The following is a 24547-nucleotide window of genomic DNA, read 5'->3' as shown; positions in this document are numbered from 1 at the left end:
ACTCCAGTCTTGTATTTTGATATAATACAGTACACATATTTATAAATGCTAGGTACATCCTTTCTATCATTACTTTTTGGAAAAGTTGAAAATTTAAGTAAGATATGCTTGCAAAATACATGAAGATTTAGGCTAGGTAACGTAAGCAGTACACTCTAAGAACTGAGATAGTGTGTATTATAAACTGTTGTTAGAATGTTGCCAAAGGAGATATTACGTGTAAACTCGCAAGAACTATATATTGTGACAGTCATAATTTACCCTAATGACACAACATACGATTACATATATTGTAATATTATGGTGAAACACAGTGAAAAGAAATAACTTGCTAAATACGATGTTTTGAACATTTTATAAATTTTTAGCTCCAGTGATACAGTTTTTACAGATGATAACTTCAGAAGTTTGAAAACGAATGTGATGAGAAATCTGTTCCTCAGCGACAATAATCTCTTTTAAAACTGTTTTAATGAAAGTGACATCTTGGAACTTATTTAACTTATTGCATCCAAACTTGAATAGTATGGACATCCAACGTTTTAATTCTCCGATGATATTGATACAAATCCTGCCAGTACGTATACTTTGATACTGTGAAAATCAGACAGTCCCAAGCAAAATGTATACTTTGATACCATGGAAATCGCACAGTTAAAAGCAAAAACGGTAGAAGAAGCGTGCATATATAGAACTTTTCATACATAAATCCTACAGAACTTTTGTGAAATCATATTACATAAATTACATACACTAATCATGCAGAACTTTTATGACTTCTATCTGGAGGCAGTTGACTCTTTGTGTTATGATACATAGTGTGTTTACCACTTCATACAAAGAGTACAAATATGTGTTATGGAGAAGACAGGGGCGTAGACCTACGCACTCTGTATGCTACAACCAACCTCGACGCTAAACACGTAATATTGAACAACCCTAACACAGAAGAAAGTTTTTTTTTAAACAGCTGGAAGCTGAAGCCAGTAACACGCATACACCCAGTACATGTGAACTACACCCCTGGATAACTCGCCAAGGGGGCGTGCGGGAACTACATGACTGTACTGTCCATCCTTTGAACTATGCGCGTGGACCTCCAGGATGGTGTCCTGATTTAAACGCGTTGGATTAAATTCATTTACATACTGATTTTAGTGTAACATGTGACACATATATATATATACACATTTTTTTTATTGAATCGACATTATCGTACCTTCATTACATACAATACGGGAGATGTTACGTAAACAAAATTTACATTTAATTATTACAAGTGAGTTGTACAATCCTGGAATCATCGTGTACACGGAATTAACATTTACTTTTTAGAAGTGCGCTTGATGTCATATATATTTATTCTCCAGGCATAATGACATGTTTTTTGGGTTTTTTTCCATACAAACATGCAGTTGTTGTGTAATTGGAATTAACTTTTACTTATTAGAAGTGCATTGCCTTACAATCCTGGAATCATCACAGAATTATCATTTACTTTTTAGAAGTGCGTTTTAGTTTTCATACAAACATGCAGTCGTTGTGTAAACGAAATTACATTTACTTTTTTAGAAGTGCGTTGCCTTACAGTCCTGGAATCATCACGGAATTAACATTTACTTTTTTTTTAGAAGTGCGTTTTACTTTTCATACAAACATGCAGTCGTTGTGTAGACGAACTTACATTTACTTTTTAGAAGTGCGTTTTAATTGTGACAAACACCTACATATATATATATATATATATTTTTTTTTTTCGTTAACTAGTGACTTTGATTTCTCCATACAGGAGATGTTGTGTATAACAAACTAACAACATCAAAGATACCGAATGAATAAAGACATTATTTTTTCATGTTATCATAACGTATTCTGTCATTAATTAACTGCAATTACCAGGTATGCATTTCGCATTAATTCACAGACGTTCATCCGGATATTATCTTTAGAGGTGTTATTATCTATGTCTTTTCTTCATGATGCTTACAAATATGCGTAATCACAATTCCTATACGATCGTGGTGTGATATTTCAGACATAATATTGCTGATACCATCTTTTTCTGCTCTGTTAAATGTAGAAGAAAGAAAGGAGTCAAGATAAGAGAATAGATTAAGAAATTAGGATATAAAAAAGAAGTATCTTATAAGTGTTTTTTTTTTTTTTTTGGTAAACCAGATCATATTCTCTATAAGTATTTTTTTATACATCATAAGTACGTAGTCTAAATTACAATCGTTAAAGGATTTTTTTTAATTTTTTTTTTCTTCGGAAGAAAGAAAGGAAATTGTAATGTAATGGCCTATTATTTTATTATTGTGGGCCTGTTACTTTATTATTATGACATGTTCATACATAAATTATTATTTTATTCTAAAGAGAAGAAAGAAAGGAAATTGTAATGTAATGGCCAGTTAAGCTTTACTTTATTATTATGACATGTTCATACTTAAATTATTATTTTATTTTCAAGAGAAGAAAGAAAGGAAATTGTAATGTAATGGCCATTCAGGACATAGTTATAAAATAATATAGAAATAGTTCAGTATTCTAAAATATTGCTTCTCCGAAATATTGATCTTTCTGTTTCATACATGTGTATAATTGTATATTTCTTATCCTAAGGTTAACAGAGTACAGTTCTTCTCTGTACCAGGCATACAGGTAGCCAACTGGACGCTGGCATGTTTCCATTATACATTGCAGATTCAGCAGTCCGCAGAATGTCGTATCACCATATTTGTAATAACGCTCGGACATGATAGCTAATTACCAACAATGCTCTTGGCTATATTTCCTATATAACTCTGATTAGCGGGAGAAAGCTGAGGACGGCACGGGGAACTGAATAGATTAGACTCTTTTAATTATTTGGGCTAAAACACCTTGGGTTAGCTATCATTGTCAGGACGTCTCGCTTTTCCTTAAGAACTTGGGTTGAACTTTAAATAAAAACTGTTAGACTTTCAAAGTGTTGTTTACTATTCCTTTGTCACCGGAGTTATTACGTGACAAGATGTGTACTGCGCTATCGGAAATTTCAGTGATATCGTTATATTATTTTCAGCTGCGTTACAAAAAAAAACTCGAAGCCGAAGGGCACTGAACCAAAGTTTGATTATCTAACGTTACTTACTTCTGATCATGGGAAAAAACTGGTCTTGTCTTAACCAAACTTGCACCTGATTTTAGAGGAAAGTACACTTTTTCGGTTTTTCGAGACATGTGTCTCATGGGCGCAGCCATATTGAAAAGTTTACAAATCGCATGCGCAGTCATGTATGGTTGTTTCTAATCCCCGTATCGTACCCGTACCGTTACGTACATCTATTCGGAAACATTCAGACCGAGAACCATAATTATAGGACAGGGAACCAGATTAGGATTATTTCCGGACAAAAAATAAGTATCCTCAGAAAAAAATCGACTAAAATGCCAAACCTCAGCACTGAGACAAAGCAAAGAATAAGCACAGTTGTTTCTGTTGCAAAGACAACATTTCGATATGGTTTCATTCCATACGTTCTTTATTTAGGTGTGTATTTTCTCAATTGTTATTACTTTTCGCAAGGCAACATGTGATAATTGCCCTTGGATAATTTGCTCGCCCAAGCAAAGAAGTATAAAATACGCAGAATGGCAACTGGCTGTAATCTCGTGTCAGAGCGTGATTCGGCGTTATCTTACTAAAAACAAACATCCGCGAGCATGGAGTTACAATTTGTACATTAAAAACTACATTTAAGGCTTCGCCACAGTCACAACTCGGTATCAGTTCATATTTTCAGGCCGAGTATTTTTCTCTTGAAAATTGCACTAAAGCCTTAACAGCTGGTCAAATTATCATCAACATAAGAAGCATATGATGATTTATAGTACATAATTATGCCGCTTGTAAAATATTTGAGTCTCGTTTAGACCGAAAATTTACCACAAAATATTGAAATTTTATGTGCAGTAGAACTCCAATATAAAAAATATTACAAAGACAAAATTTAGTTAATTTCATAGTACAATATGTATACTGCAAACTCTTATGGATTTTTGTCGAAATTGTTCCTGGTTATTGCATTAGACACAAAAAGACAACCCCATGTAAATTTAATTTAAAATGTTGTTTGTACATGCATTACTGACCACAGGTAGCCAGGTAAACCTATACATAATCCTATGATATCACCTGTTTATATACATGTAAATTATGTGTGAACAGATAACACAAATTGGATAAATTGATGGTGTTGGGATTTTTGTGTATAATTCAGTAATCAGGTAAAATTTCAAAATAATTTCTGAAGACTTTATTCTTCACGGTCTGCTTTACAATTGGCTGTAATTATCTTTGAAATGTATTGAATATATATTGAGTTTGACTGCAGATAAAATTGCAAAATTTTGTCATAAAAAATATCGAATAAAGGCATAATACAGGTAGTAAAATGCACATCCTTCTACTTGCATATGTTCACATAGATATTTAAAACATAATTATGACAAATTTATTGACTTTATAGTTACCACTTAGTCATCTTTTATTTTTATGAAAATTTGCATGTAAAATTTTGAGTCAAATGGCTGCCACTGTAGGCGATGACTTAAAATACATGTTAGCTTCTAAAACAAAATTAGTTTAATGTGAAATGGTCTTAGACACAAAGTACACGGGTTTTTTTTGCCATCGAAAGAAGCGTGGTCATACGGTGATAATTATTTTACAGATGAATAATTGCATTCGCATACAAAATGGCGCATGGTGAAAGCGCCACTTCCTGTAAACAAGATCTCGTTTTTTTGTCACGGGAGGTTGGCAAGATTTGCTCTATATGCCTTTCAAGTTGCCAATCTATTTATTTTTATAGCTCTTTGGCCCAAGTAGCCCGGCTTATAAATTCTAAAATATGGCCGAACCTTGCACATTTTAGTAGAGACTTAAGATAATACATTTCGTAAAGAACAATACCAGAAGATAAATTCTGGATATGGAACACTCTAATCAGTCAACCATGACAGCCTGGGCAAACTGTTTTATGACGTCATCTTTAGAACTATTGAATTCGTAAAAATAATTTGATAATGTTCAGCAACGTTTAAAATTGTATCGCGCTTTTCGAAATTTCTAATAATCTGGTGACAAAACAATTGGGCTATGTAGAGCTTCTCAAAGTTACATTATTTTAAGAAATATCAAAGAAAGGTTACTTTTGGAATAATTTGCATGAGCAGGGATAAATTATCTAAAACGACGTATCACATTTCTTAAACTTTACATCCTGTTTTCAAACAATGACAAAGTTTTTATAAAATAGTGTTATAGAAAAGAGGAAACATGTATTCATAATTACATTATATCGCTTTAGAATTATTCCGACCATAAATGCCTTTTCGGGTCATTTTAAACTTGTCCACATATACGGGAGAGATGCCTCATATTTTGCTCATTCTAATTGTTGTATATATCTTTCTTGTGGATACGAACTAAACCTCGTATTTATGTAATAATCATTTCATACGTAGATCTTAATTTGAACTAAATACTTTTCTATACTTTTGCAGCGATATATTACTTGATATAACATAATGAAGAACAATGTAGAGTGGTTAATTTCATAACTATTTCGCAATAGAGATAGGCTAAGGGATGTCATATAAAATACTAAGAAAAACAGACCTTTTTTAATTGTTAAAAAGCAAGAAACGTATATAAAACTGAAAGAAGAAATATTCCCTTAAAGAATATTTGTAGGGATAGGTCAGAGAGATTTTATTTGAACCGCGATGTTGCATAGAGCTGTAAACTGTATGACAACATGCACGTACCAAATCTCCTAGCCTCATACTTAGACTTTTTCAAATACCTTTTAAATTACTACATGCACATATTTCAACTCATTTAAAAAGTATATTGTTAGTACAATTTCAAAATTACAGCTAACTGAAACATGCAATATCAAATACTTTTATTCACATCAATGCCTCAATTTTGCAACCCATTTAGAAGCGGCTCATTAAAGAACTTAATATATTTAAGTATCTAGCTCATATTTTATTGTTTATTGTAGTCATTTTAAACATTTGTTTAGAATTCCATTTTTAAAAGTGGCAAGCGAGATAATGTTTTGACACGAACTAATGCAAGTTGATCCCGATAAGGTAAAATATCCGGTATTTTGTGTGTGTGTGACGTGGGTAAGAGAGGGGGTTCTCATCCGAACATACTTTTTAACTGATGAATAAAGCTGAACATTTGGCATGTTTGAAACAATTTCGTTACTAAATTTCATTTTTGGGTTGTTTTTACCTGTCAGAGATACATTAGTCTATTATATAAATTAATGAGAAAAAAATGTATGATGGCCTTATAGTGTGGCGACTTTGATCTAACATATTTTTATCAAACTGCATTTCACCAGTGAGATGATATACTGTGTTAGTCTGTCGTATGACTGTAGACAAAATATTTATAAATGTACTTTTACATATGTTTCTAAGTCAACAAAGTACATTACAATTTGGACAGGCTACCTCATTAGTATATGTTAAAATTGCTTCTGCATTATAAACGATAAACCTATGTACCATTACTATGACTTCACGTAAAGGTGGAACAACTGCGGTATGGTAAATGTGTACGTTACCGAATGTGACCAATGGGAAAACTGCATTGTGACACCGCATTAATACATTTACTGTAGGATTCCAGAGAAGTATAACTCCCAAAATATTTAAAATTAGACTGAATATTTCAAGTAGTAGCGATAAGATACACATCACCAACGTGGTTTACAAATTTATATTTTGGTATGAAATACATGATTTTTATTTAAAGCGCGTATGAAGACTACCGCCTCCTGTAAGCTAAACACGTCCATATGTTTCATACCAAAATGTGAACTACTAAACCACAGTCTATTTCTTAATGAAAGGGAGTGTTAGATGAACATAAGCATTTTTACACAACTTAATACTCTTAAACGATTGCATTTGATGAAAAAGTTAATTGGCTTTCCAAAACGGGGCTACAAATATCAGAACGTTTGGATATACGATTGCTTACAGACGTCGCGTCGTCATTCGTTTGTGATTACGCTAGACATTAGTCATAAGACACTTTCATGATGATGCATGCTAGTATAAATATATGCTGTAAGTTGAAAAGTTTATCTATAAAAACAGTTAAAGTTATGCAAAACTGAATCAGTGTAAACAATGTTAAAGAAAGACAAATAAAAATGTGCTTATATGATATAAATAGCAAATTAGCAGTTTCCATTTTGGTATGTACTACATTGATGCGTTCGAAATACAAACCCCTTAACATTTAAAACACGAATATATTTAGCTGATTTTTATTTTACACTATGGCCACAGACCTTTAGGATGATAGGTCAATAACAACTCTGTAAGACTTTTTCATGCTTTGTGTGAATAAATTATGTTTTAATGTTAATTTTCTTTCAATCTAAAACATTCATTTGTTAGATATAAATACAGTTTGATTAACGTAAGAAATAAACCCCGATTTAGTACTGTTCATTTGAGTGTATCTTTAATTACGTTAATTTGCAAAAATATACAGAATGATACACACATCATGCCGTTACAAAGAGTAAAACAGCTTTGTTAGATTTATAGAAACATTTCACTTAAAATATCACACCATGTCTTTATATGAATCACGCTCTTAAAAATATCGCATTTTAATTAGATATATCAAAAACATTTTGGTTCAATTCCTGCGCATCTGAGCTCTGAACTGTGATAAATCAGGTGAAAAACGACTCGACGGCCTTCTTTATTTTTATTCTTACATGGTCATTGAAATTAAATTTCATGATAAAATTTTGCTGGGCTTCATTTATCCAAGTAGTAATAAACCGGACGTCATGTCACCATTTGATGTAAAAATGGACTTCATAATGCTGTCTTACCGGTCCGCGCGTCAACCGTTGTTTATCGCAGATTCTAACACAACCGAATTCATTTTCCTAGCTGATTATTGTGTATTTTTATATATCAATACATTTTCCTGACGTCACCATTATTACGTCAGTCGCACAGGAAAAGAAATCAACACAAAATAGAAAATAGGCAAATACTAGCATTTGATGGATGTCGTCAAGGATATACTCTAAATTACTTCGTAATGTGTTAGAATCGAAATAACATATCAAATTTAGTGATTTGCTCTTCATTGTTTGTCATCTGATGCGTATTTTTATATCACTCGAGCTGCACCCACGTGATATTAATTCTTATTTCTTAAATATACAGAGATTGACTACTTTCTTCTTTGTTTAACTGCAACCAAATCCAGCTATGTCAGAATGTGCAATTTATTTAATGGTACATCGCCATGAATTATTCCACTCAATTATTCTTAAAGAACCACGAACCTTTTAATCTAAATACATTAGTGCCTGGATACTTGTAACTAACCAATATTATAACACATAAATCACGGTAATGCGACAAATATGCACAATCTATTTCCATTTACCGATTACCTCCCTTTTAATTGCGATAACTGGTTTTTTTTTCCAGGGAAATGATATATTCGATCGCGGATAATGTCACAAAAGTGTAATAAGTTGTGTTTTAAGGGGATTGTATTGAAAAATGAGTATTATATTACAAATATTTTACGGTAATTTTGATAAGAAGGAAGGACCGGTAGCTGTTTATAAACCACAGTGAATATTTTTGTCTTTTTCTGAAATATATCATTTATTTACATTATTTCAATTTTGCACTCCTATAAAGATAAATTATATAACAATCTGTCAGGATTCATTAAAAAATATAACTACTAAGAGCATTTTTATCAAAATAACGGAAGTCGTTGCACTTGAATACACTTTAGAGTAAACCTGCTTTTGATACTATAAATAGAAAGATATTAGCACAAACCACTTAAATCCCAAAAATCTTAAAGTTTTATTAAAAATTGAGCAAAATATGACGATTTAAAAAGAAATTTGCTGAAAATATCCTTTATATGAGTTGTCTGCCCCTGACAAGAGAAGGTGCGAAAAGTCAGTGTTCCATATCCAGATTTCTATTTGACATAACCTTCAATCATTTTATGTTCATGGCTTGTCTCTACTAAAAAGTGCAAGATCGAATGACTTATAAGCCGGGCTAAAGCAAACTAGTCCAAACTTTTTACTCATATGACTTAACAGCTAGTGCTTATCTACTGGAATTTTTCCAATATCAGACGGTCACTCGAATTATTTGTTCATAAAATCATTATTCATAGAGATAAATACATGCATGTTCTGCCGACACATGCGGGTACCTAAGACCTAGTAAATATTCACAATTTTAACGTCACGTGAAAGCTGATTGGCCGATCTTTCAGTAGGCGTTTGGATTTTTAATGTGGTTCGACCTTTTCCCGAGATATAGTTCGGCGAAAATTTAATCAAAACCACAACTCGGGGGGAAAATTATTTTTCCAAAAGTCTTCATACATAATTGAAAAATTCAGTCTTTTATCTTTAATTTGGTACAGTGGAACCTCCCTAATCCGAACCCCTCAAATCCTAAAACCTCTCTAAACTGAACAAATTATTTGGTCCCATTTCTTCTTCATTCCCCATTGCCAGACATGGGGCCGATTACTTTGAAAAGTAATCAATTATTAATCGATCATCAAGACATTTTTTAATAATCGATTATTAATTGATTAACAGACCAATTAATATTAATCGATTAAAATATTAATCAATAACCCAAAGTAATCATGATTAATGATTATTTTTGAAAAGCTCAGAATGAAACATAAATTTATCACATAGCTCGAAACAAACATATATATATATATATATAAATAACAGTGACAAAGTATATTCATCTAAGCAGTCAACTAGAGTCAAATGGTCCAAAATAAAATGTCCTGTAATTCCTAAATAGCCTTTCATTTGGCGATTTGACCATAGACCAATAGTCGGGTACACGCTTTGAGCAGTTTGTAGTTTTGACTTCAGGGTAGCCTGAATTGCAGCTGATTTCTCAAGTAAAAGTGTTGAAGAAAGATGCTTCCTAGAGGGAACTTGGTACCCAGGTTCAAGCGATTTGAACAGCGTTTTAAACTCACTACTTTCAAAGTTTCAACGGTGGGGAGCGGTATTACATTTCTAGCGATGAAATGAACAAGGGCTTTTGTGATCTCAGTCTGGCGAAGATTTTTTGCAGCGAAATTCTGATCACAAGCTAAGAGCAATTATGAAATTCAGTCTTTTTATATTTCTTGAAGAAGTAGGGTGTCTTTCTTCCCATATTAACTTGTAACTTTTAAATCTCCATACAAATTATTGTATGGTGATTTAAAACTGTGCCCTGAGGCAAAGTCCATGCAGATGTACACCTAAATTAGGTGATAATTGTCAATCAATATCTTGAAAGTGTAATCTTCTATTACCACACATGTATGACCACAATGCTGTATATAAGGTAATGATCAGCCTCATATATAAACAAGTAATCATATATTAATCGTAAAATAATCATCATTACAGCCTAATTTTCTTCATTAATCAATTAAATTATTAATCATTAATCAGAAAAAAGTATGATTAATAATTAATGATGATTAATGAAAAATATTAATCGATTATTAATCATTATGATTACTGTAATCGATTACCCCATGTCTGCCCATTGCAAAAGTAACCTTGTAATCCGAAACCTCTCTACTTTGAAAACCGAACAAACTTGAGATTTTTCTATCTAATTACATTAAAATTTTCCCTTCTAATCCAAACCTTACTTAGTCAACGTTTCTGATGTGAATCTTGCTAACTTTTGACATTTTTAAGTTTGTTTACAATTTTAACTATTACTCTTCATAAAGGTGTCAACAACAATAGGCCCCATGCAACACTGGTAATCAAGTCATGCCCATGCAACACTGGTAATCAAGTCATGTCAGATTTTTGCTTTGTAGATGCATGAAATAAGCACAGGTGTGAAAGAAGCAAATATGTACTTGTAAGTGCTAGTAGTTTGTTTGAACAGAAATTTGTAAGACATTAGACATACGTGCAGTAAGTATTGAAATTCAGAACTGTATTGCCAATGTAATAGATCCTTATCAATTTGTTTATTGTATACCTTCCTCACATATTTTTGTGCAATTTGTTCATTTTGCAAATTGGTTCACTGAAAGTGGTACTAAATCGGATCATTACAATAACCAGACAAGTAAAATATTCACCTTTTTGCTACCTTCTGGGAATGTAGGAGTGGTGAAAAAAAAATGTTTTACAAGAGATATTGAGAAGTTGAATTAACATGACATTTACATTACACTAAAGCAATTACATGTTGCTTATAATTTAATCATCTTTTTTTATTCTGTTAAAAGGATGAATCTACTCATCATGTGTAACAAGTAGCATAATTTTTCTTTCTAATTAGAAACCGTTCTAATCCGAAAACCCCTCTAATCCGAACTATTTTTCTGGTCCGAGCATGTTCGGATTAGACAGGTTCCACTGTACCAAAAACATGTTTCGGAACCTATTCTAAGTATACCACATTTTTATTTGAAAAGTACGACCCGAATCACGCGAATGCTGTCAAAATGGTGGCCAATTTTATTTTCCAAATAGCGGTATCAATAAAGGGCTTAGTCTTGAACACATACAAGGTAAAAACCATCATAGCCGACGTAAATCAGCTGCTTAGTTAATTTTTCATACAAGAATATCATTAGTTTTAAATAATATGACGCAGTAGAAAGGGGATTTTGTTGTTGAATACTGTTTGTTTTTTTCAGCCGCACCGTATATTATTACTTGCCGAATATTTTCCGTTCTACTGGGTATCAAATTCCATAATTGCATGGAAAAATCAATTTTTGTAATTATGATCTGAAACATATTTACAATAAAAACAATTATTTGCATTTGTATTATCAAATACAAATACATGGCATTTATATATCGCAAAAATTATAAAATATTCTATTGCGCTTTACAATTACATAACACACATTTAACATATATACATACAAAATATGAACAGGATTCTAGAACTTAGATTTAAAGATTTGGACATATATAAATACTATTTTACACCACTTCTGAATATTTTGTATTTTAACAAGACTACACTCATTGTTCATAAAACTGCCTAAATAAATGTGTTTTCAGTTTTGATCTAAAGCTGGCTTCAGACTGAATGTTTTTCAGATAGCTAGGCAGATCGTTCCACCATTTGGGACCAACGACTGCCATAGATCTGTCTGCTAGTTTTGTTCGCCGTCTAGGGATGTCAAAGTTAGTGTCACTTTGTGAGCGAAGTCTGTATCGTTGTCGAGTAGGTACAAACATTTCCCTCAGATATACTGGAGCTGTACCATTGATGACACGGAAGACTATTACTAAAACTTTGAACATGACTCTAGCCTTAACTGGAAGCCAGTGTAATTCTTTCAGAAGTTCGGTACTTGGTTTTTCATAGGAAACATTCTTGACTACTCTAGCGGCATGATTTTGGACTCGCTGTAGTTTATTGATTTGGTAGGCTGGAATTTCTGTAAATAAACTGTTGTAGAAGTCAATGTGAGAATGAACCAATCCATGCACTAATGATTGAGTTGACTTCTGTGTGAGATGTTTTCGTATAGCCCTAAGGTTTCGTAACTGTACATGAGCTATCTGACACTTTTTCTGAATGTGATGATCAAAGTTGAGTGTATTGGTCATAGTTACACCTAGGTCTCTGACGTGATCGACGCATTTTACGTCACACCCACCAACGTTTACACTTGTGATGTCCAATTTCGCTAACTGTTGTCTTGTTCCATACATAATAATTTCTGTTTTAGACTGATTCATTTTCAGTTTGAAGGTTGTCATCCATTTTATGATTTCATTTAGACAACTGTCGAGTTGTTGAAGAACAGTTGTCTCATTTTGAGAATTTCCCGCTTGAATTTTTAACGCAATCTTGTGGTCGTCTGCGTATCCATAGAGATCAGCTGGATATTTCTGCACCACTCGGTTAAGAGCCGATATATACAGGGTAAAGATCACAGGTCCGGCACAAGAACCCTGCGGGACACCAAACCTTAGTGGCTCCGTGTCAGATGCTGACTGTTCGACTAAAACTTTCATTGTTCTGTTCGTGAGATAAGATTCTATCCATTTCAAGGGAGTGCTATGTATACTAAAGTCATCTTGAAGGATTTGAATCAGTATCGGGATATCGATGGTATCGAACACTGCACTCAAGTTGATCATGACCACGATTGTTATTTGATTTTCATCTATGGTTTCCAAAAGATCATTATACATTTTGACCATTGCTGTTTCAACCCCATGATATTTTCTATAGGCACTTTGGTAAGCTGGGAGGAGATTGTTAGCTTCAATATGCTTGTTGATTTGATTTAGTGCAGCTTTTTCAAGAATTTTGGAGAGGAATGTTAAATTTGACACTGGGCGATAGTTTTGCAGTTCAAGTGGGAGACCTTTCTTCTTCAACAAAGGTTTTATCACAGCACTTTTCCATTCATCAGGGAACACACCAGATAGCAGTGATCGATTTACAATTTCTGTCACAACGGGAACAAGTTGTGAAAAATGCTCCTTTAATTTCTTAGTTGGTATCACATCAAGTTCACAAGTTGTAGATTTTGATGCATATACAAGTTTCAGAATATCGTTTTCGGAAAGTGGTTTGAACGCAGTAAATGTATTCATAGTCACAGGTGGAATTTGAGTAGGAAGAATTACCATTGGGTGTTTCAGTTGATATGTTGTCAAGATCATTTCTCAACTTGATTATTTTATCAGCAAAGTATCGTAGAAAGTCATTTGCCAAAGATACTGCACTTGTGTGTAATGGGAGCGGATTGTCTTTCGACCTTCCCAGTAAATCGGATGTTACAGCATACAGCTTTTTGATGTTTCCTTCTCCTTCTCCAATCTTGTTCTGGTAATACTCATCCTTGGCCCTAGAAAGCTCAGCGCTATATACATTTCTTACACCACTATACACTTTCTTTGAAAGGTCAGATTTGTCATTCATAAAGATTTTTTCTATTGATCGTTTGTATTGTTTCAGCTGTTTTAGGTATCCAGAGTACCAAGGAACTGTCGGTCTACAGAGAATAGTTCTTTCCTTTAGAGGGGCATGTTTCTGAACAATGTCGGACGTGATTCTAGTGAACTCAGACACAAGATCATTGACATTGGAAGTGTTCACTACAATTTCATTTAATTGACCGAATTTTGATTGTAATATGTCACTTGATACAGATTTCCAATTGCGAGATTTGATTTCTTTCCTGATCAAGGGAGGGCGACACTGTTCAATGTTACAACTTACAAAGCAGTGGTCAGAGATATAATAGTCTGGCAAAGATTCTGAGACATTCACACGTTTGTCTTCTAGCTTTGTGATCATCAGGTCAAGAATATGACCACCAGAATGAGTAGGAGCATTGACATGTTGAACCAGTCCAAAAGATCTCAAACACTGCTGAAATTGTTTTGTGTAGCAGTCTGACTTATTATCCATGTGGATGTTAAAGTCACCTAACAGCACCAGAGACTCGGATCTTGACGTTATTTGTTCGAGAATCCCAGTGAATTCTGTCATAAACATAGCCTGAGTTACTGGGTGTCTCTCCAAATATGGCGGTCTATATATACCAAAGATGTAGAGGATGAATGATTGACTACATACTTTCCATTCAGCACATTCAAAAGACTGAAAGGTTTCTGCTGGGCATCTTGACACTTTGAGATTATTTCTGTATAACAGGGCAAGTCCTCCACCTTTACGGTCGGGTCTCGGGACATCATCAAAGCAGTAACCATCTTGAGACAATTCCCCCCTGACAACGTCATCACCATCCAGCTGTAGCCAAGTTTCCGTGATCACACAGAGATCTATACACTCCTCTAATATGTGCTGGAGAAGGTCAGCAGACTTTCCTCGCACAGACCCGTATGTTCACAGTTGAAAGTTTCAGTTGTTTCATTCTTTGGGCATTCAATAAAAATGAATGATCTAGTTTAATTTGGATCAAATTTGAACGTTCCTGTTGTTTCTTTCTGTGTGCATTTGATATAAATGTATGATTTAGTTTAATTTGGGTCGAATTTGTCAAGTGAATCATTTATGATATGTTGTGGTCACAAATTACTCGTGACCACTTTCACGAGGTGTTTGAATATTCAGATAATTTAAAAACGATTCGGATTACTGGCAAGCTGTGTTTCATGTTCAGATATTTATGCATGATAAACATATTATTTTTGGGGGACATCCATGTCTGCTGTTGGTATCATTGGTTATGACCAGTAGATGACCTCTAATGATTTTTAGGTCACAGGTCAAGGTCACATTGATCTGGAACATTTAAATGGTAAAAAACTTCAGAACACTTGGGTCTAGGATCGCGGAACTTAAGGAGGTTGGTCATGACCAACACCCCTATTGATTTCGAATTCAAAAGGTCAAAGGCTAGAGTGACCCAGAACATTTAAATCTTTTCCAGACAACAACTTGAGAACGCTTGGGCAGAGGATTGTGAAACTTCATAGGGAGGTTGATCATGACCGGCAGATGACCTCTATTGATTTTTTGGCTAGTAGGTCAAAGGTCAAGCAAGTTCAGCTTTGACATTGGCATAGTTCAAGGTCATTTTGTGGGGTTATAATTCGTCACTCCTGTGAGAACTCTATTTTTTTTGTTTTTGAAGCTTTAGCAAAGAAATTTGTTTGAGCAAGCAGTTAACCTCAGGTGAGCGATATAGGGCCATTATGGCCCTCCTGTTGCAGTATTAGTCAGTATGTGAAGTTGTGCATCTGAGATTTTGTTTTGGGTTTCACTCAACCAGAACAGAGATTTATATGGCTCTTGACTTCAAAAATCTGAAAAAGGACCTAAATATTTTCTGTCACACGTATCCTATTTCACTCAGTCAGGTCAGAATTACTGATATTAAATAGGTTAAGAATATGCATAAAGGGTCTAAAATTTTTGTGTGAAATTTATCTTAAAACGTATTTGACCTAGAGTTTTAAAACCATGTAGGTGTACGTATTCATTATTCAGTGGGCAATGTTGTACATGTTGCATTTTGTTTGTGATTTGTCTCTCAGCCAACCAAGATTTAGTTAAAAATGTTATGTATTAAAAGTTTGTGTTGCATGAATCTCTATTAGTATTTGACACGTGTCTAGTTTTATTTTGTATAAAATTTCAGGTTTCAAGAAAGGAGCTGATGAAGGAATGCCAGAGCTGTCTCTTTTAAGGTAGGAAAACTTTTCGTGTAACGAGTCAAGTTTTAATGACACAGTGATGTCGTGTCAACTCAAACATGCTTGATTTACTGTTTTATTTAATGAGACATGATAGAATGGAAATATTGTATGAATATAAAAGTTCTAAGCTGTTTTCATTTAAATGGTTCATATACAATATAGATTGTATGTCACACAATAAAATTCACTTTGAGGCCAAGTCTTCATGAACATTTTCCATTGCACATATAACCTCTTCATTGTGTTTAAATTGATTAAAACATGCATCTGTTATGTATGTTGAAATATGTTATTATGCACAAGGATTTAAAGTGCATACTGTGGAATGATTTGTGGTGGACTAAGTTGGGTGGATTTTGAGGTAACATCAAATCCAGAAAATCAAATTCAGAATGATGATCAATTCAAATTTATAATTAATTTCAAATAGCTTTAAAAACCTTGTGAAATAGCTATTTTTGCTGAAACCAAAATTTTATTCCAAGTTGAATAATTTCACAGGATAGATATAGTGTTACCGATAGATGCTTCTGACAATCAAAATCAGTAGGGAAAGTCAAAATGATTAAGATTTATAAATATTTCTCAACATATTAAAAAGTGAATGTATCTGTGATTCAATGTGTACTTCATTAGTTTCAGATCTCAATTCAAATGTGTATTACTTTATATTCTAGATCATTTGTATATAGTCCTTTGAGCAAATGGAAGTCAGTGTAAGGAATTAACTATTAGTTAGACTTGCCACAGAGGCAACTAAAACTGGTCAAAAACACTGGTCAGTACCATAAATGTTCCTTTTCAGTCAATTTAAGCAACAGTTACTGTGATCTGATTTAGGGCCCACCTTCTTAGCTCAATAGGGAGAGCGTAGATCTACGGATTGCAAGGTTCTCCAAGACATTGTGTCTGAAATCAATAATTTCGCCCTCCACCTCTGATTCATGTGGGGAAGTTGGCAGTTATTTGCAAGAACAAGTTTATACTTGTACAGAATCCAGGAATGCTCAGGTTAGGTTAACTGCCTACCGTTACTTAGCTCAAGCATGTCAAGTACTGTTGAAAAACAAACAAACTGATTCAGCAATTTAGGGCTCCACAATGTCGTTAGTTTTTGTTTAGGTATTTTCAAAAATGAATGTCTTCTGCCACATTTCTAAAGTCATCCAAGTGTAACAGGTCTTAATTTTTAACTCACCTGAGCAGTGCTCATGGTGAGCTATTTTGACATCTCCTCCAAAACCACTGAATGGATTTTGGCATGGATTTTTTTGGATGGTCCTCTACCAAAGTTGTTCAAACAGTTTCGCTTGGTTCCACATAGGGGCCACCAGAGCTAAAAATAGAAAAATCTTTAAATGACGTCTCCTAAACTGATAATCCGATTTTGAAATAATTTCACATAAATGGTCCTAATGTCACCCTCTACATATTATATTCATTCATCAAAAAACATGGCCGCCAAAGGGTATGGTCACTTTTCCCTATATGTGTATAGTGGAAACTTTAAAAATCTTCTTGTGTGAAACTGCTGGCCCAATTTTAGAGTAATTTTATACAAATTGTCTTTTTGTGACCCTCTACAAAGGTTGTTTAAATTATTCCGATTCGTCATAAAGCATGGCTGCCAGTGGGCATGGTCACTTTTCCTTATAGTGGAAACTAAAACCCTTCTTGTGTGAAACTGCTGGCCCGATTTTAGAATAATTTCATACAAATGGTCCTTGTGTGGCCCTCGACCAAGATTGTTCAAATTATTTTAATTTGTCAAAAAACATGGCCACCAGAGGGCATGGTCACTTTTCCCTGTATATATTATATAGTGGTAAATCTTCTTTTGTGAAACTGCTAGCCTGATTTTAAAATAACATTCCACAAATGGTTCTTGTGTGACCCTCTACCAAGATTATTCAAATTATTCGGAATTCCGATTCATCAAAAATCATGACAGTCAGGGGCATCGTCACTTTTCCCTCTATGTATATAGTAGAAACTTAAAAATCTTCTTGTATAAAACTGTTAGGCTGATTTTAAAATAATTTCACACAAATTGTCCTTGTGTCTACAAATACTATTCAAATATTTCTGATTTGTCAAAAAACAAAGCCGCCAGAGTGCGTTGTCACTTTTCATCAACAATTTCTTTAAACAACATCTCCAAAACCACTGAATGTATTTTGATGAAACTTTACACAGATGATATCTTCTCAAAGTTGTTAAATGGTTCCAGTTCATTGAACATACATGGGGTTTTTTTTTGGTTAGGTTTTCAGCTATAGGTCAGACTTTTGTTAGTAGTCCTTTAACACCAGATAAATAGCTTTGTATAATTATATCTCTTATATATTTCAGTTTACTATGGCAATAGAGTCCAGTTATACGTTGAGAAGTGGTATTAGAAGCAGATCAACAGGAATTGTATTCACGCTTGCAAAAACAGATGAAATTATGGCTTTACAAACAAAATATTTCAGCTGAACTATTTTTATATAAAACATGTTGTGTATCAGGATATATCCTAGTGTCATGTAGTGACATAAGAATTAAAAAGATATTAAAATGTATTAATTACAGAAAAAAATATCATAGTTAACTCAATACCTGAAGAAATTTTATGTAAAAATTATTTTCAAAAAAATAATAATAATAAAAAAGATGGAAGGATTCTCTTTTTTTTTCATTGTTACAGTAGTGAATGTTACCATGTTGAAAGCAGTCAGTATGTTATATTTGTTTTGACTGGTTACTTTATATCTTAAACTTGTGTGATTTTTTAAATCACCTGTGTATTTTCGATCATATGTTTGTTTCTATAATGACAGTTTTAAGAATGATAAATTGTTTTAAGAATATATACTACCTGTTGTTTTTAGCTCACCTGTCACAAAGTGACAAGGTGAGCTTTTGTGATCGCGCGGCGTCCGTCGTCCGTCCGTGCGTGCGTGCGTCCGTCCGTAAACTTTTGCTTGTGACCACTCTAGAGGTCACATTTTTCATGGGATCTTTATGAAAATTGGTCAGAATGTTCACCTTGATGATATCTAGGTCAAGTTCGAAACTGGGTCACGTGCCATCAAAAACTAGGTCAGTAGGTCTAAAAATAGAAAAACCTTGTGACCTCTCTAGAGGCCATATATTTCTCAATGGATCTTCATGAAAATTGGTCAGAATGTTCACCTTGATGATATCTAGGTCAAGTTCGAAACTGGGTCACGTGGGGTCAAAAACTAGGTCAGTAGGTCTAAAAATAGAAAAACCGTGTGACCTCTCTAGAGGCCATATTTTTCATGAGATCTTCATGAATGTTGGTCAGAATGTTCACCTTGATGATATCTAGGTCAAGTTCGAAACTGGGTCACGTGGGGTCAAAAACTAGGTCATTAGGTCTAAAAATAGAAAAACCTTGTGACCTCTCTAGAGGCCATATTTCTCAATGGATCTTCATGAAAATTGGTCAGAATGTACAGCTTGATGATATCTAGGTCAAGTTCGAAACTGGGTCACGTGGGGGTAAAAACTAGGTCAGTAGATCTAAAAATAGAAAAACCTTGTGACCTCTCTAGAGACCATATTTTTCATGAGATCTTCATGAATATTGGTCAGAATGTTCACCTTGATGATACCTAGGTTAAGTTCGATACTGGGTCATGTGGGATCAAAAACTAGGTCAGTAGGTCTAAAAATAGAAAAACCTTGTGACCTCTCTAGAGGCCATATTTCTCAATGGATCTTCATGAAAATTGGTCAGAATGTTCACCTTGATGATATGTAGGTCAAGTTTGAAACTGGGTCACGTGCGGTCAAAAACTAGGTCAGTAGGTCTAAAAATAGAAAAACCTTGTGACCTCTCTAGAGGCCATATTTCTCAATGGATCTTCATGAAAATTGGTCAGAATGTTTACCTTGATGATATCTAGGTCAAGTTCGAAACTGGGTCACGTGGGGTTAAAAACTAGGTCAGTAGATCTAAAAATAGAAAAACCTTGTGACCTCTCTAGAGGCCATATTTTCATGAGATCTTCATGAATATTGGTCAGAAGGTTCATCTTGATGATATCTAGGTCAGGTTCGAAACTGGGTCACGTGGGGTCAAAAACTAGGTCAGTAGGTCTAAAAATAGAAAAACCTTGTGACCTCTCTAGAGGCCATATTTTTCATGAGATCTTCATGAAAATTGGTGAGACTGTTCAGCTTGATGATATCTAGGTCAGGTTCGTAACTGGGTCATGTGCCGTCAAAAACTAGGTCAGTAGGTCGAAAAATAGAAAAACCTTGTGACCTTTCTAGAGGCCATATTTTTCACGAGATCTTCATGAAAATTGGTCAGAATGTTCACCTTGATGATATCTAGGTCAAGTTTAAAAGTGGGTCACGTGCCTTCAAAAACTAGGTCATTAGGTCAAATAATAGAAAAACCTTGTGACCTCTCTAGAGGCCATATTTTTCAATGGATCTTTATGAAAATTGGTCAGAATTTTTGATCTTGATGATATCTAGGTCACATGTGCTGAAAAACTAGGTCACTTTGTCAAATAATAGAAATAACGACGTCATACTCAGTTCAACACTGGGTCATGTGGGGATAGGTGAGCGATTCAGGACCATCATGGTCCTCTTGTTTTTTGGGGGGAGCTATTTCTTTTTCGTTACTAATGATGTTCCTGAATTAAAAGTTACCTGTTACCAATTTGAATTTTTTATATTGAAATATGTAAATAACAAAATATATCATATAAGGGTGAAATATATCTGGTGATGCTATAGTATATATATATCACATTGGTTTGAGTGTAGACAATATTTAATATTGTCAACATATCAGGAATGATGTCAACTGAGGCAAAGAACCTGTGAATCTTTTTGGTTGCGGGTTTATCCCGCAAAGAAAGTTAAGTGTATTTTTGACAATCATGTAGCATCTTTATTTGATTCCAAATCACAACTAAAGGAATGTGTTCATGTGCTACACAAAGTGACTAAGTAGTCCCATTCATGAACAGTGCGGATGAATTATCGATGATCAACTTCAAGCATTTCTTATTCATCCTCTATCCATTCACACAGGCCATTTAGATTATATAAGATTTGTCAATGATTAGGTATTCCAGCCCATGGTTACATCACTGACTTACAGCTGTTCATGTAAGGTCAGGCAGAGTTTATCTTAGATCAAGGCATATAGCGCTGTCTCGTATTCTATAAATAGAACACACCGCAGATATACCATAATGCAATGTGCGAATTGCGGACAAGGGAGCGTTGTTTATATATAACGCATGTATACTAAATTTTTACAGTAACCTTTCAGTAAACTTCCAAGAGAATTGAAAAAGTAAAATACGGAAAATTTCACTATGCCTGAAAAACCTGCTAAATAAAGAAATCAATAAGCATGTATATTGAAATGAACGTAGTCCTGAAATATATAGACATATCATTTGAGCGTTTCGTTAGACCGGGGCCATTCAAAAGATTTGTTCGAATAAAAAATCTTTTAAAAAGTACAGTACTGTACATTGCATACAAATTACTCAATATTCTTCAAATTACATTAAGTCTTTATCACAAATACACATTCAATATTTTCGGATTCGAAACACCAGCGGTCGAAAAAGTTAGTGCAAGATTTTGATTGATGATTTTCAAAGCATATATCAGCACAATCATTAATACTGTACATGTACTTCTTTTCATACATTTGGTTCACACAACACCGCGCTGAGCCTCAATGAGTTGCTTGAAATCGTGGTCCATTAAATCTGGAACAACAGACCTTCCTGAATAAATACTTCCTAATTGAAAAAATATATGACGGGACATAGGTAGAACTGTATGGTGTTGCATTAAATCAACACCATGTTTTATCAGATCACATCTAAATATCATTGTTAAAAGTCAAATATCTACATGTCACACTAAGGTGTCATTTGTAACATATCATTGCAGATGCATTTCACAGAGATGTTAATTGTTTTAATCAGGGTCACTCAAAATGAAAGACCCTGTTTTAATGAAGAACTAGATTCTAGATCTAGGTTATGAAATATTGCTGACTTTCAGTTATAATTATATATTGTTCATGACATTTTGAAATTTCAAAAGGATTACTAGGATGTGATCATGTGATATCATATATTTACATTTTGCAAAATACGCAGAATAGTGATAAACACTTGCGAATGAGGTAACTTGATAGCAAATAGATATAATTATATTGATAAATGACCGTAACTGGAATGTGTAAAAAAAATAATAGAACAACATCATCCTTTCGTAATTATACTGATGACAATTCGATGTGTTATTACTGACATGGATCATTTAAAAAATTCAAAACTGTATGTGCTGTCAACATTTTTAAGAATTTCTTTGCATCGGAAGAACTGTTCAGTATTTAGGCCTAGTATATAAAAATTGAAAGCTGTGAGAAACACATTCGTTTGATATGCATCAACTTGAATATACATAAGGAAATAAATGCAAAATATGTGATTTACTGATGCAAATGTACAGGAAAAAAAACTGATTGTTTGTCCGCACATTGAGACCTGTGCTATTTTTAGATAGCAGACATTGTCGGTGACGTCACAGATCCTTACATACGAGACAGCGCTATTAGTATTTGTTTCTTGTACATGTATATTTATAGATTGGCATTTAAAATGAAAATAAACCTAGCAAAACCCGCAACCACCAGACATCTCAAGGCTTTGATTTTTATTAGTAGAATATTTTAGCTCAACTATTCGAAGGATAGTCCGAGCTATTCTACTCACCCTGCTGTTTGCGTCAGCATCACACCATGGTTTAGTTTTGGACGCTGGTACATAATATAATCATCCAAAGGCATATAGCTTTGAAACTTATATTTAGCATGACTATACAAAGAATGGAGAGCTGTCCTACTTGAACTGGCATCGGCGTCTGCACTTTGGTTAAAGTTTTGATGCACTTGATCTTTATCTCTGTAATTACTGAATGGATTTGTTTTGAACTCAAAATGGTTATTCCTCATCACCACCCACATCAAATGGCACAAGGGCTAAAACTCTTGCACCAATATTTCATGAATTATCCCCCCATTTGACTTAGAATTTCAGGTTAAAGTTTTGGTGCACTTTAACTCTATCTCAGTTATTACTAAATGGATTTGATTCAAATTTAAAATAGTTGTTTCACATTATCACCCACATCATATGACACAAGGTCCATAACTCTGGAACCATTTTTTAGCCCACCATCATCAGATGGTGGGCTATTAAAGTCACTCTGCGTCCGTGGTCCATCCATCCGTTAACAATTTCTCATTATCGCATCTCCTCAGAAACTACAGGGGGGATTTTGACCAAACTTTGTCAGAATGATGTATCGGTACCCTAGTTGTGTCCCTATGAAAATCAGACTGGTTCAACAATTTGTGAGTGAGTTATGGCCCTTTGTTTATTTCTATAATTTACATAGATTTATATAGGGAAAAACTTTGAAAACCTTCTTGTCCAAAACCACAGAGCCTAGGGCTTTGATATTTGGTATGAAGCATCATCTAGTGGTCCTCTACCAAAACGATTCAAATTATCTCTCTGGGGTCAAATATGGCCCCGCCCTGGGGGTCACATGGTTTATATAGACTTATATAGGGAAAAACTTTGACCTGGTGACCTACTTTCACATTTTTGAAGGTACAGGCTTCAAATTTGGACCACATGCATAGTTTTGTGTTCCGAAATTAAATTTGACCTTGATTTTGACCCAGTGACCTACTTTCACATTTCTCAAGCTACAGCCTTCAAATTTGGACCACATGCATGGTTTTGTGTACCAAAACAAACTTTGACCTTTACATTGACCTAGTGATCTACTTTCACATTTTTGTAGGTACAAGCTTCAAATTTGGACCACATGCATAGTTTTGTATTCTGAAATAAAATTATGTCTCCCTCAGGAGACATATTGTTTTTGCCCTGTCCGTCCGTCCGTACGTCACACTTCATTTCCGAGCAATAACTGGAGAACCATTTGACCTAGAACCTTCAAACTTCATAGGGTTGTAGGGCTGCTGGAGTAGACGACCCCTATTGTTTTTGGGGTCACTCCGTCAAAGTTCAAGGTCACAGGGGCCTGAACATTGAAAACCATTTCCGATCAATAACTAAAGAACCACTTGACCCAGAATGTTGAAACTTCATAGGATGATTGGTCATGAAGAGTAGATGAACCCTATTGATTTTGGGGTCACTCCGTCAAAGGTCAAGGTCACAGGG

At 34.2% G+C, this 24547-nt stretch overlaps 1 protein-coding gene across 1 annotated transcript in view; it reads right to left on the bottom strand.

Moving 5' to 3' along the window:
* The window catches only part of LOC123531385 (WD repeat-containing protein 75-like), a 38391-nt gene extending 35105 nt beyond the window's left edge, over positions 1-3286 (bottom strand). Inside the window, exon 1 of the mRNA XM_053518608.1 lies at positions 3137-3286. Coding sequence (XP_053374583.1) covers positions 3137-3279 — 143 coding nt within the window. The 5' untranslated portion in view covers positions 3280-3286. The remainder of the gene's footprint in view (positions 1-3136) is intronic.
* Between the last annotated feature and the right edge of the window lie 21261 nt (positions 3287-24547).

This window comes from Mercenaria mercenaria, chromosome 11, assembly GCF_021730395.1.
Source record: "Mercenaria mercenaria strain notata chromosome 11, MADL_Memer_1, whole genome shotgun sequence".
Taxonomy (NCBI): domain Eukaryota; kingdom Metazoa; phylum Mollusca; class Bivalvia; order Venerida; family Veneridae; genus Mercenaria; species Mercenaria mercenaria.
The sequence above is the reverse complement of the archived record's forward strand: the minus strand, read 5'-3'. Positions and strand labels throughout refer to the sequence as shown.